This window comes from Harpegnathos saltator, unplaced genomic scaffold, assembly GCF_003227715.2.
Source record: "Harpegnathos saltator strain DR-91 unplaced genomic scaffold, Hsal_v8.6 scaffold381, whole genome shotgun sequence".
Classification (NCBI taxonomy): Eukaryota; Metazoa; Arthropoda; class Insecta; order Hymenoptera; family Formicidae; genus Harpegnathos; species Harpegnathos saltator.
The window spans coordinates 640525-655000 of NW_020230185.1; the positions used below are offsets into that span (position 1 = coordinate 640525).

The following is a 14476-nucleotide window of genomic DNA, read 5'->3' on the forward strand; positions in this document are numbered from 1 at the left end:
GCGAGCGTCGCGCTGGCGACGGCGAAACAGCGGATGTTTTCACGCGTTATCAAGTACACCACGATGCACTTTTCATTTGCATAAATAAGCACGCGACCGCGACAGATAGATAGGCAGATAGATAGATACGCCATTACATGGCCGCGTGTCCGAGCGAGCGAGCCGAGTCTCGGGTCCGATTAGAACTAACGATCGTTTTACCCTCTCGTTGCAGACTATCAGTTTCCGATTGACGTTTCCGGCGTGGCCAAGGACCACCCTTTCCTCGAGGCTGACTCGCTGCAGAGCCTTTTCCGGCGACTGCACGCCCTTAACCGCTGCGCCAATATGAAACTCGACACGCATCACGCGCATCATCACAGCACGAGCCACAGCAAAAGCGTGAGTACACAAGATAGAATCTCTCCAATTGTAGCCGGCGGTACGAAGCGTGCGAGGGTTGACGGATGCGTCCCCCCCCCTTCCCACCCCGCCCCCGCTTCTCACTCCCCCCCCTCCCCGCGCGAGCGAGTACTCGAATTGATCTCGCTCGAAGCTGGGATTTTAACAGCGGCTGAATATCAAGAATATCGAATAGAACATTGAGGAAAAGCTCGACCTTTCGCACATTTCGCGCAGTTTCGACCGAGAAGATCCGCGGAGAAAGAAGAAAGGAAAAGGATTTGATCCCGTGTTACTCTTGTGTACCCCTTGTTATCTTTCCCGCGGCATCTCGGTCTCGTTTTCTTTGGGTCTTATACATCCAAATCCTTTTTCGGGACGCTCGTCGCATCTCTCATCGTGCTCCTTAAGAACCCCTCAAAGGAGCCCCTCGAAGATTTAAAGATCTCGGAAGGAAATAACGGGCCGGATCTCACACAGAGACGGGGATCGCAGTTAAAGGGAATTTTAGAGACGACAGAGCGGCTGAGAGATGTTTCTTTTTCAACTTATAATATCACGACGGAGAGCGATTATAAATTAAACGCGCCTCTGTAAGCTCGTCGCTCCGTAAGTTATCTCGTTGTCGTCATTCGCGTGGGCCTTCTCTCGTCCTTCGTGTTCCTGGCTTACCAACTGGCTTTCCGAAACTTGCCGCGAGTCGATGTATCTGCGTTGGACAAGCAAACGATCTAAAACTAATCTAATTGGAAAAGTCGTAAATTAATAATAAATGCTCCGTCCAGATATTTTTCTTTCTGTCGATGGATTCAGATGAGACGGACAGATAAAACGATCAGAATGATAAGCTTAAGGGGGGAATTACATGCGGAATTTTAAGGCTATTTTTACGAATTTTTTTAACAGAAACGGTAAGATCAATGGACTCGAAATTTTCACGTTTTATTCATTAATGTTCAAATGTTCATAAATAAATTTGTTACTATCTATCTGGAAAGTATACATGTAACTTTAAACGCGTTTATTCTGAAAACACCATTTTCTTAAACCGTCGACACGATTATGCAAAAACTACTGAACTGAATAATTTGAATTTTTACACAATATACAGTAGACATGTAGTTTTCTGCTCCTACCTCGAACACAGTTATATATTTTAGTCCTTTTTTTTTTTAAATATGATTACAAGTTGAGAAAAATTTCATTTTCGATACTTTTTTCTTTTTTTACAGTCATTATTTTTCCAAATTTGGCTTCACTGTCTTCATTTTGATACGGGCTATAATGGCGACCGTATATTTTACAAATCTTTCTCAATTTTTGGTTTTAAAGTAGTGAGAGAGGCCCGGAATTATGTCGACAGCAAACATAGAGCTCGTAAATGGACGACTGCGTTTTTATCTATAATTACAAATTGGATCAGTTCTCGTGTTGATTCAATAAAATTTATTTTATACTTTGAACTTTAATGAATACACTGTGAAAATTTCAAGTCCATTGATCTTACCGTTTCTATTAAAAAAATTCGGTAAAAAAAATAGCTTCGAAAACAGCCTCCCGCGTGTAATTCCCCCTTTAAATGCACAAGAAGCCAAGATAGAAATAAACAAAGATTCATGCTTGCATCGGCACGACCGTTCCTCATCGATATTCTCGCTAGCGATCTACGCCAACGACACGCCGATATTTGAGCCGCGCATTGTTTCTTATGACACGTTTGCACATATGGTCATTGCTATGCGCAGGACGAGAGCGCGCGCGCGCTATTCCTACGACCTGCCGAACCGACGGAATAGCAATTAACTCGGTTGTCGCGTGACGGGGATAAATCCGCGGTTAATTACATCGGGAAGCGCGGGCGCGCGTCGAACTGCGCAATCGAATGTGCTGTCGCAACGTCCCGTCGTTCACCGCGAACGGTGCGTGTCGATAATTTTCACGCCCTCCGAGTTATTCACCGCAATTCGTCGTCGTCGTGTTATTTATCTGCGGGAAATGCCGCGTATCGCGTTATAACATTACTTGTTATTGCGTAATTTATTATCGTTGCGCGTGAGAGTTGTCGCGACGACCGAGAGAGAGAAAGAGAAAGAGAGAGAGAGAGAGAGAGAGAGAGACAACTCTGCGTTGCCGAGTCGTCTCGTTCCGCGATGGAACAAGCTCACCTTGCAAATTGTAACTTAAAAACGCTCCTTCATCTTCTCTCTCTCTCTCTCTCTCTCTCTCTCTCTCTCTCCCTTTTTCTCCTCGTCCTCCGACTCCCACACATATTTTATTTCACGCGCACATCGCGCTCGTAGTCGCGCGTATCCGTGAATAAGCTGTCAGAGTGCGATGACCTACGATCCCGCTCGCTCGCCGACGCGTCTTCTTCGCTATCACGAAATATACGCGAGCGCGCGCCACGTGGATTAAATTCAGCCGTTCCGAAATAAGCGCGGGCGAATCTACGGGCCGCCGCGCCGGCGATCGTAAAGATCAATCTGCGTGAATCGCTGAGTAGGAGGGTATTATTGGGTCACGCTCGAGCAGGAAGAGGAGCGCGAGCGAGTTGAAAGCGTTTCGACGCGAGCCGGAATCAATTATGCGACCCATCCTCCAGGCCGAGGTGAGACTCGTTCGCGCGCTTTGAATGAAACGACAAAAGAGGAGTGCACGCCGCGATTCGACCTGAGAATACGTGGCGTCGGCTCTGATTCGCATATCGAGCCGCCTCGATCATCCGCTCGCGGCCGTGAAAAAGCCCGAGACAGGTCGCGCGTGACGTGCCGAAAGCGGGCCGCGTGTAAATTCCTTCCCCCCTCCCCCCCCCCCCCGCGAAACGACACGAACTCTCGTCGCCCGGCGAAGGCCGCGCTCGCTTCGCTAGGAGAGAGAAATCTCGTCTCGGAATTTAGCGGGTAATAATAATTCCCACATAAATTTTGCTCCGTCGTCGGCATTCTTGTCGAGACAGATGTTCCTCGACGGAGAAGAACGATCGGGGGGGGGGGGGACTCCTCGCGCCTCGAATAGCGGATACGCTTCGTCGTTCAGCTCGCGCGGCGACGGGACTTTTAATTCGCGCTCTATTTACACTCCGCTCGATCGAAATCCGCCGCGCGTCGAGGAGAGTCTCTCGACTCGCCTGATCAAATATTTTTCCGCGCCGTTGCACCGGTTAGGAATGATTCCGCGCGGCGTTCTCGCGAACGATCGCGATCGCGATTCTCGGGCGGGGCGTAGAAGCGAGGAAGGAAAAAATGCCGGCGAATTGATCGATAGTTCATACCGGATCTGCAGGATCGCTTTCAGGACCCCGCATGCGGGGTGATCGACGACTTTCACGCCCATAAAGGGCTCACGCAAATATGCGTGCACGTGCGTGCCGGCCGGCAGCTGCGACAAGTGGCGAGCTCTCACCGGAAGCCGCGGCGGCGGCTCCTGCGCGTCTGATCGCGCACCGCGCTTGTGTATTTAATAAATAGAAAATTCACCCGGCGAGACTCGCCAGTGCGAAACGCCCGCGGCGGGCGGGGGTGGGAGGGGGAGGGGGAGGAAGGGGAAGAAACGCGGGCGCAAGGCGCTTTTCAGGCAAATGTCCTTAGATGGGGAGAAAGCGCGTTTTACGCGTTCGGTATATGCGCGACGAAGAGCCCGGCCGGCCGGGTTGACGCGAAAGTCTCGCGCCAAATTTGTAGCCGCGGGAAGTGACTCGCGGGAATCCGCGAGGTCGATTAGACGGCGGCGCTGGAGTCGCCGCCTTTTCGGGCGGCCAGCTTGTTCCTCGAATATCGCGCGCGCGCGAGCATTTGGGAGAAATCTCGCCGGGCGATTTTTTATGCGAGCGGCGATTTCGACCCGACCAGTTTTAATCGAGGAAGTTTAGTGCTCTGAATATCGGCCCGAAATTCACAAGACGCTTATTCGCCGAGAGAGAGAGAGAGAGAGAGAGAGAGAGAGAGAGAGAGAGAGAGAGAGAGAGAGAGAGTGAGAGAGAGAGAGAGAGAGAGAGACGGGCCGCGAGTTTCGGGACGATGCGAGGATAATTGGACGCGCGGAGGGAATTGAGGAATTGAAATCGCAGGGAGGGGAATGTGTCCGATTGAAGAGGGCAAAGAGTTTTTAAAAGGCTGCGCGCGAGCTTCGCGGCGTGATAAGATCGGACGAAATCGCGTCGATACTTCGTTTCTTACAGCGTCGAGAAATTTACTTGTCTCCCGCCACTGTCCAGAATGATAAAAGGAATAAAGCGAGTCTCTCGACTATGTGAGAGATCAAAATGCGCGAAAGTGTTTCGTTTGGTATTTTATTAGCCTACGAGATGCGTGTACCGCTTTTCAAGGCTCCCTTCTACGTTTCCCGAGTGAAGAAATTAATAGGGCTCTGGTAAGGGTTTGATTATTTTTCTCTAACATTAATCGAGCTTTAGTAAGGATAGAAAGACAAGGGCCCTACAAAATATGTAACAAATGGTTTAACCTTCTTCCTTATAAGGCAATATTAATAAGGTATAATAAGGAAATATTTTTATTTTTGCTTGAATAAAAATATTCGTTCTTTTCATTCTAAGAAATTTAGACTATAATTCCTTTATCGCTTTATAACTTTGTTAGTGTGCAACAAGAATTTTTTATTTTAAAAATATATAGCATTCTTTACATATAAAAATCCTGCTACTGTTTTTATTAAATTTTGCTGCATTTCAAAACGAAGGCAATATTAGAAAAATCCTTGGAAGAAGCTAATGAATATGGCAACTGATAAAACTAATAAAATTTGTTTTTGATTGCGGTATGATTAAAAAATCTTGAAAAATCTTTTTTGCGCTCGGGATGCGCTTAGGCGTCAGGCAGGGCCTCTTCCGCACTAGAAAAGATGTATTGTTGCGTGAACCAAAATTTTGTTGTAACAACAAAATAATTTGGTTAAAACATGCCCAACAAAACTGTTTAGTTCCTATAAACAAATATCTCGTTTGATTAAGGTTTGTCCGTATAACATAATACTTTTGTTATAGCGACCAAAAAGCTTCAACTATATGAATTTTGTTAAAAATACTATAATTTTTTCTTAACATATAAAATCTAAATTTTAGCGCACAGAAAGACAAAATAGTATCCATTGGGCATTATTTTAGCTTATGTAAAATAATATTTCGTTATTATGTAATTTTTATGGATAAAATAACTAAAATGCTTAATTTTCATATATGAAGTCTAAGAACAAAATCACTTGGTCCAGAGAACAAAGCAGAGAAATATATTTAGTTGAGACAACTAAATATTTTATATCATATATATAAAACAAGATATTTGGCTGCTATTGAAAAATCAGCCTCAACTAAACAGTTTTGTTAGAGATACTGAATCTTTTTTCCTAGTGCGAGCGAATCGTTCCTCAATGGAGAACTCGCACCGCGAGACACCGAGATCTCAGCCGAGACTTCGAGCCGGATCGTAAGAAACGTTCGAGCACTAAGCGTCTAATTCGAGCGCAGTCGCAGCTCGATCTCCGGCTCGATTAATGAGCCGTTGAAAGTGCGAGCTTGTAAAGCCGGTGAATGGAGATTAATCGGCGCGCATCGCGCAGAAACGCGGTATCGCCTTGGAATCGCCGAGGAATCGCCAAGTTCGTAAAGGCGGCTTTATTTTCTGCCCGTGTCTCGCTATCTTATTATCACATTGACCCAGTTCACGTACCAAGGCCCATTGATCGTCGCGCGAGCCGCGTCATTTTATTCGCCTGTTTTAGACCGCGCCCGCTAAATCGCTCTCACCTTCGTCGGGCGTGCGCCTACACGTTTCGTATTCGTAACGTATTAGCCAAGACACCGCTTTTCAAACGTCGAAACAAGGAGCGCGACGTGCGACGTGCGACGTGCGACGTGCCGACGACACTTGGCGGCGTCCTCCGTCCGAAAGAGAGACCGAGATGAAGATTTCAAGAGCGCGAAAAAACGTCCAGCGACAAACACGAGTCAAAGCCGTGCTGTAACGGGTGTCTCGTTTTTGCGCAGCCCCTTCTTCACCCATCGGAAATTGATAGCTCTCGTCGGGACGAGCCGCGGCCGGAATTTGGCGCGTTCGCGCGCTCGCCGACCTTGCACTCCGAATGGAAAGCACTGACCGGCCGACGTGCGTGCGTTTGCCGGGTGAAAGCTGGCCGTGATGAGGCGTGCACACACGCGAAACGTAATGATCTCCTACCGAATCGAAGGCCTTGCGAAAGCAAAAGGCGAAGCGACGCGACGGCCCCCGGCGTTTGCCGATACTCTCGTGAAATCGCTCGTATAGAGAGGCGAGCCGAGTGTGCGTCCGTGTTGGTGCCTTGCGAAACGTCCGATTGATCGGCACGAGGAAGTGACACGTAACATTGTCCGTGACTGAATGAACGGGCATTCCTCGCGCGCCTCCTCCCTCGCTTCGCGATAACGTAATCCGATGCGATGTAGAACCTGGTCGCACAATCGCGCGATTGCGTAAGCGCGAGGACGCCCCCCTCCCCCCCGCCTTCTCCGCGCCGATCGCTCCCCCAGGTTGCTAATGAGACGAGGGTGCTCCCGCTGTCACGAGTGTTCAGCCGAGAATCACGTCGAGAGGAAGAGCCTGGCGGACCAGCAGAATTCGTATCGCGAATCGAGTTTGAGACGATTAAAGTTCCTCCGCTGCGGAAGGCGGCCTCCGATTTTCGCGAAGTGTTTGTGAAATACACTTCTCTCTTTCTCTCTCTCTCTCTCTCTCTCTCTCTCTCTCTCTCTCTCTCTCTGTGCACTGATAGAAAAATATAGTTGAATCAACTATAATCTCACTATATTTTATAGTTCATTTTGGCGTCAACCATATTTTTATAGTTGGTGAAACCTGCAAATTATAGTAGAATAAACACAAATATATAGACAACGATTGTCTTAAATAATTGTTTAGTTACTTTTACACACACATATTTCTCATTCACAAATATAGTGAGATTTAATATTCATATAGTTACACATCTGTCATCATTTAGCAAATATTCTGGTAATACTGGCTATATAAAAGAGTTACTTTACCTACGATTTTATATTCGCATCCATACAATAATTTTAGTTTAACTTACTATAATTCTTAGTAAAAATATTATATGGTTGGTTATACTATGCCTGTATCGTAATTATTACCGATATTATGGCAATACTTGCTATAAATATGATATTTCGGACTGTAATTTAGTTACTATATCATTATAGTTCCAAATATCATACACTTTTCTCTCAGTGTGTGTGTGCGTGTCAGCGTCCACGACCAAGCGCTTCCAGGATCGAGCGCGAAGGAGTCGCGGATCTTTCCGCGGTGAACGCGCGATCTTTCGCACGCGCGGAGAAAGTCGAGGAGTGAGTGATGCGTTTTATAGGAATAATTTATATGCGCGAGCGTCGCGGGCAACTTAATTTGGTAAAACGGTGTAGCGCGCGCTCGCGCATATTCGTGTAGACGAGCGGCAGACATCCGGGACTTTCGCTGCCGCCTCTGTCGCCGACGACGACGATGACGACGGCGGGACCCCGTTTCTTCTTTCGCAGAAGCACCGCCGTCCACCTCCCCCTCCCTCGCCCCTCGTAATCGTTATCAGTAAATGCTTTCACTGGCCGCCCCGTGACTGCCGAAAACGAGATTCTCACCGTCGCCGTCGCCGTCGCGCACATGCCCGATCCCTATATTTGTCGAATCAACGACGGTGGTAATTCGCCGCAATTGGGTCGGTTTAACAGCCGCATTACCGTGGCCGCGCTCGACCGCGCCACGTTTTCGTGCCCTACTTTGATCTGCCTGTTGAAAATTGCCCGCTTCTCCTCCTCCTCCTCCTCCGGAGAAGGAGGAGGAGGAGCTCTAAACAATCGTGCGCCGAGGAGGCTAACAAATTGAGCCATTTAGAGAGAGAGAGAGAGAGAGAGAGAGAGAGAGCGCGTTTAAGGCCATCAGACGTCCTCGGCCCGAATCTATCCTGATTATAAAATGGTTCTCGTATTATCTGACCCACACACACGCTCGACAATGAGATCACAATCACCGGATATCGAGCGCCGCGCGAGTCGCTTTATATTTTAATTACGTCGTCGTCGTTCATTTTAATCAATTACACGGTGTCATCGCGTCACGAGAGCGAGCGGTATCAAGCCGTGATAGCATCCCGGAGGAGGAAGCGCGACAACGCGATCGAAAAGCCAGGACACAGGTCGCGAGAATCGTGATGTAATAACTCGCGCTCGATGACGCGGCCGATATCCTCGCGCGTTATTAATATTACACGCGGAGTAAGGCTGTCGAGGAGGATGCAAGGGCCGGGGCAGGGGGGAGGGGGGAGGAGCGTGGGACTAAAAATCAATCTCCCGAGAGTGCGGGAGATCCGTGTAACCTTCCGCTTGTTAACTCGCGCGCTTACGGGGAACGTGAAAATTGCAATTACGTTAAGCGAACGCACGTTAATAACTCGTCTAACCTGGTGGGAGAGCAGGACACGTAGAGAGGTATCATCGGCGTCCTATCGCCGCGAATACAGGAGTACAACACGCGAACCGAGAGTAATTATTTGCCCGCGGTAGCCAGCTTTATGCGGCCTTTTACCGCGACGTACACACACGCACACATACACGCGCGAGCGCTGTTACACGTGTAGAAACGCGGTACGTGGCGCGAGAGAGAATATCCTCGACGAAAGGAGGGAGAGCGGAGAGTCCGGAGTGCTGAGGGATTTCGCGGCCAGCTCATTAATTGGCAAACGACTAATTACCGGCCGTCGGAGAGTCGTTATAAAAGACGTTCCACTGTATCTCCTCTCTCTCTCTCTCTCTCTCTCTCTCTGTGTGTGTGTGTGTGTCTTTTTCTCTCTTTTTCTTTTTCGTTGTTTTTGTTCCTTTTGTTACTATCATTTTTTCGTTCGCCCTGCGCGCATCGCGTCGATTTCAGTTTCTCTTTGTCCTCGTGCGATATCACACGCCGGCCCTCCTGCGGATTTCACCCTCGGCGCACTATCCCTCTCCCCTCTCTCTCTCTCTCTCTCTCTCTCTCTCTCTTTCTCGTTCCTTTTCCGGTCTTTTTCTGTCCGCACGTGATCCTCTCGTTTTACAGCCGGCGGTCTCCTCGTTTCACTCCTACTGTTTGCTCTCTCTTCTCCCTTCCCCTCGTGAGTTTATGCGTTTCTTTCTTGCACGTCTCTCCTTCTTCTCCTCCTTGTCCCCTCCTCTTTCCCCTGCGTCTTCTTCTCTTTTCTTCTTCCGCTGCTTTTTCGCCTGTCGTCCATCTTTTATTTTGCTCTTGGCTCGTTTCTCTTTATTTACTCGTCTTTCCCCGCTCTTTTTACGCGCGTCCTCCCCTTTTCCGTCGATTTCCTCTTTTTCCCCGCACGCGGACGTTGTTTCTTTCCTCCTAACGTTACGGGCGCTCTCACATTCAGAGCGCGTTCGCCGGGGGAAAAGAACGGCGGTACCTGTAATTATATGTACGCACCCGGGTACGTTGCCGGCGCGCTCGACTTCGCCGGTGCGTAAAACCTGGAAACTGGTTCGGCACACGCAACCGCGGAGAACGTCGCGCTGGCAGACTGCGCGGCACGGTTGCACGCTGCACCTGCGTGTTGCAGCCGTGCCATCGGCAGGGCACGGCGTTAATAATGGCGTATCTCTGGCCGGGTATTTGCGACGTTGCGCTAACAGATGGTTGACAATGCAATTGTAACGTTTGCGCGACCTGGCTCTTCCCCTCTCCCCGAGGCGTTTTATTTCGCCAAAGGATTTTTTACAGAGCTGGAAACTCTCCCGTTCGCCGCGCAATCTCATCAACAAATTTGTGAAACAAATTGTTATTATTATTATTATTATTATTATTTTATTATTATTTATTACCTACACTGAGAGGATAGTATATGATATTTGGAACTATAATGATATAGTAATTAAATTATAGTTCGAAATATCATATTTATAGTAAGTCATTATCATAATATCGGTAATAATTACAATATAGGCATAGTATAACCAACCGTATAATATTTTTACTAATAATTATAGTGAGTTAAAATTTTTGTATGGATACAAATATAAAATGGTAGGTAAAGTAACTCTTTTATATAGTCAATATTACCAGAATATTTGCTAAATGATGACAGATGTGTAACTATATGAATATTAAATCTCACTATATTTGTGAATGAGAAATTACCATATATGTGGTAAAAGTAACTAAACAATTATTTAAGACAATCATTGGCTACATATTTGTGTTTATTCTACTATAATTTGCAGGTTCCACCAATTATAAAAATATGGTTGACGCCAAAATGAACTATAAAATATAGTGAGATTATAGTTAATTCAACTATATTTTTCTATCAGTGTAAATATTTCATCACTTTACTTTTTCCCATTTGCATTTTCAAACGGAAGCCTTCTACTATCTCGCAACCTTTTTATAGCCAGCGTCTTGTCGAAACGGATAAACAAATCATTCTCTTTAAAAAGTTCTTTTCGTCCAACATGGCGCGCGACAGGTATTCTCTGCAAAGCCGATAACAGCGGCACAGCTGAACAAACCCGGACGAACCGCGGCTTTTGATGCGAAATAATTAAACAATACCGCGAAGAAGGGCGGTCGAGTTTCCTTGCTGGCGCTCGCGACCGAAAGAGAGAGAGAAAGAGAGAGAGCGAGAGAGAGAGAGAGAGAGAGAGAGAGAGAGAGAGAGAGAGAGAGAGAGAGAGAAAATACCGGCCATTGTCCGCGCGCAGCGCTTTGAAAAGCCGCGGAGATCATCGAGAGGGCGCGCTGCGCGCGGAACGACGTGCGGCCGCCGCGACGACGGCGCGTCTCACGCGCGCGAGTTGACAGGCGCAAACGACAGCCGACATTCCTCCGTCGATCGTGCAAACCGGTTGCCATAAATTCGCGCGAACGAACGCGGCTGCCCCGTTTCAACGTTTCTGCCGCCGCCGCCGGTACCGGTATCTCCGTCTTTTTCCCTCGGCGCGGCGGCGGCGAGCAGCTACGCCGCCGCGCGCGCGAATTGCACCTTCGGAAAAGGTACGCCGCGATTTTTCGCCGAACAAAGCCTCAAGCATCCCCCTTCCCCGCCCGCGCTCGGCCGCCCTCGAGTTTATCGCGCTTCCTCCCGCAATTTCGCGGGAGCGGTTTCCGCTGAGCGACTGCTCGCTCGACTCGAAACCGATCTCTCCGTCCTGAATCATCTCTGCGACGAATCTGCGCGTAAACACGCAACGAACGGAACGAACTTCAAGCATCTCGCGAAGCTAATCTTGCTGCGAGTCGTCGCAGCTCACACGGAGCTCGCCTGCGCGGTAAAAACGATTCTGTCCCCCGGCCCGCCGCCGGTCAACCCAATTTCTCGCGGCACACACAGCTCGCCTTTGACCATCGTTACGACGTTAACGAGCCCCGCGAGGAGTTCCCATCCTCATCGCGCGAATTAATGTCGTCTGTGAGCGGCCGAGCGTGCCGCGCCTGAGAGAAAAGTGCCCGATAATTAGCGCGTCCGATTTGTCGGAAACGCGCGCCGAAAGCGTGTCATTTCTTCTGCGAATACAGTTTCCACGTAGAAAGTGCGCGGCCTCTCTCGTCGCCAACGACGATGACGACGACGACGACGACGGTCATCGTCGAGCGGCGGGATGTCGCTCTCCGTGAGCCGCAACACGTGAACTGACCCGCGAGCTCCTTATCGGGCGATCGCGGGCGCGTTTCTAAGGTGGCGTACCGTGGAAATCGTACGACAGGAAACGGTCATTAGCGCGGAATAAATGCCCGCTTGTCACGCTCGTGCGTATGCGCATTTCTATGCCGCACCGTTACAACGATCTGGACGTTGGCGCGGATCTAGTTTTTAATAGACCGCCGCACCTGCAACGCGCACATAATCGGCCGTTCTCGCGCTCGCCGGAACACGGGGGAGCCTGCCCCCCGTGTTCCATGGAGGAAATCGCGCCCCAACTTTCGAGCGACCAGACGCGCGATGGAATTGGCTTTGTCGCCGTCGAAGTTTCCTAGTTTCGGCTTCCGAGGCGTCGCCCCTCACCGAGGCGGTATTTCCGCGAGTCCGCCCTCTGTGATGAAGCAATTCCATCCATCGATATGTACGGGAACTGTTGGCGGGAATTTCGTTCTCTCGAGGCACAAGCCGTTTTATCAACAATAAGATGTAGAGAAGCGAGCGACTGGATAATTGTCGACTGCAACTAACCCCGCTTTGCCCGCTTTTTCGGAATTCTCGAAATTCTTCCATTGTGCAGCACAGATTCGCTCTAACCTGTATATGTAAAAAAGTACACTATTTGTAAAGTGATTTCTCCCGTAATCTCATATTCTAAGCGAAGCCTTTTGCAGAAAAGGATTCCTCTTTCGATAAAGCGATCAAAGTGAACCAAATCGTCTCAAATTTATTAGATATTATTCTAACTTTTCTTCTTACTTTAAGAGGATTTCCTCTTATATCGATTAATTTTCCTCTTACAATAAGAATAAATAATAATCCTCTTAAAAAAAAGGTCAAATAATCTGTGTATAGGAGGAAATTTATATTACAATTAATAAGATTTGCATTATATATACAACATATATAATCCCTCTAACTTTAAAAATAATGTGTTTATAATATTTTCCTCTTAATCTTAGAGGAATCCTCTCGAGGCCGTATATAGGAATAAAATCCTCTAAAATTTTGATGACTCCGCTTGTTCTTAAATTACTTTCTTTTGGGTGATATATATATTTTTACTGTTCGTCAATATTGTCCCCGATAAATAATCCTCAAAAAATCGTTGACGATACCTCGGTAGTAATTGAACAGCTCGCCATCGCAGAATGGCGGCTCGAGTGTGATTCCAACACGGTTGGGAAGTAACGCGTTACTTGTAACGAAGTTACAGTTACAGTTACTTTTTTTAGTAACTATAACTTAACTTCGTTCCATTTTCCCATCTATAACTGTAACTTAACTTAGTTACATTTATTTGGTAACTAGTAACTAGTAATTTAATAGTCACTTTAATAGTTACTTTATATATTTCAAACCTAAGTTTCTAGTAGTACCACAGATATAGTATAGCATAGACATCTGTGGGTAGCATGATAATGCTACGTGCGATGCTCGATATCCAACAAGCATTTATTATTCTAGCTGCTTTCGGAAAGTGTGCTATTGCGCCATCTTTATCATTCATTAGATGTAAAACAAGGGTAAAATGACGCAATAGCGCTGATAGTCTCTTGTTCGAACGCAATCTGTATTCCTTTCAAAAAATTATATTCCTATTGGACATTTCCGTCGCGCGTCGCCAGTCCTTAGTTATTAACATAACCTGCGTTTAGCGTGAAGTACACTGCGTGGTTCCAGTTACTTAAAAATGGAAGCAATGGATAAGACATCGCAATCATTAGAAAAAGATTTTTAAATGCCATGGCCGGTATATGCGGAGGTATTCGAAGTATTATTCATTATTCAATATATTTGTAATAAAGTAACATTGTAATGTATAACATTTTATATTCATAATAAAGTATAATTAACTGAGGTATCATTTAAATTAATTTAAAATTTACACAATTACGAAATTTAAAATAATAGCACATTTATTGTAGAAAAGTAACTGAAAAGTAACGACTCGTTACTTTTTAAGTAACTGTAACTGTAACATGTTACTTTTGAAAGTCAGTAACTTGTAACTGTAACTAGTTACTTTTTCAGTGAAGAAAACTGTAACTGTAACTAGTTACTTTTACGAAGTAACTTTCCCAACCCTGGATTCCAACGGTGGCCCGGCTGGCGGATGTGTGAAAAGCACCCTGTCCGTTGCATCGGTCTATCGTAGGGATGCCGATTTTTTTTTCAAACAGGTCGATTTAAAGATCGATTCGAATCACGAAGAAAAAAATCGATCTTTGAAAATCGGTTTGTAAAGAATCGATTTCAGAAAATCGATTTGAATCGGTATGCGTGTAAAGTGAACCACTCATTAAAGTATACTATCTATCAAATTTCTACACTCTAAAGTAGACCTCGTGTAATTCATATGAAGTTTAATATGAACGAAAGAAATTAAACAGACGGTACTCTTTTGGTTGTGTTGTGTGTG

At 46.8% G+C, this 14476-nt stretch overlaps 1 protein-coding gene across 3 annotated transcripts in view; it reads left to right on the forward strand.

Moving 5' to 3' along the window:
- cv-c (RhoGTPase activating protein) overlaps positions 1 to 14476 on the forward strand; it is a 319469-nt gene that overhangs the window by 283340 nt on the left and 21653 nt on the right. For all 3 annotated transcript variants that reach the window (XM_025300750.1, XM_025300751.1, XM_025300752.1), the window contains exon 10: positions 215 to 381. In XM_025300750.1, the coding sequence (XP_025156535.1) occupies positions 215 to 381 (167 nt within the window). The remainder of the gene's footprint in view (positions 1 to 214; positions 382 to 14476) is intronic.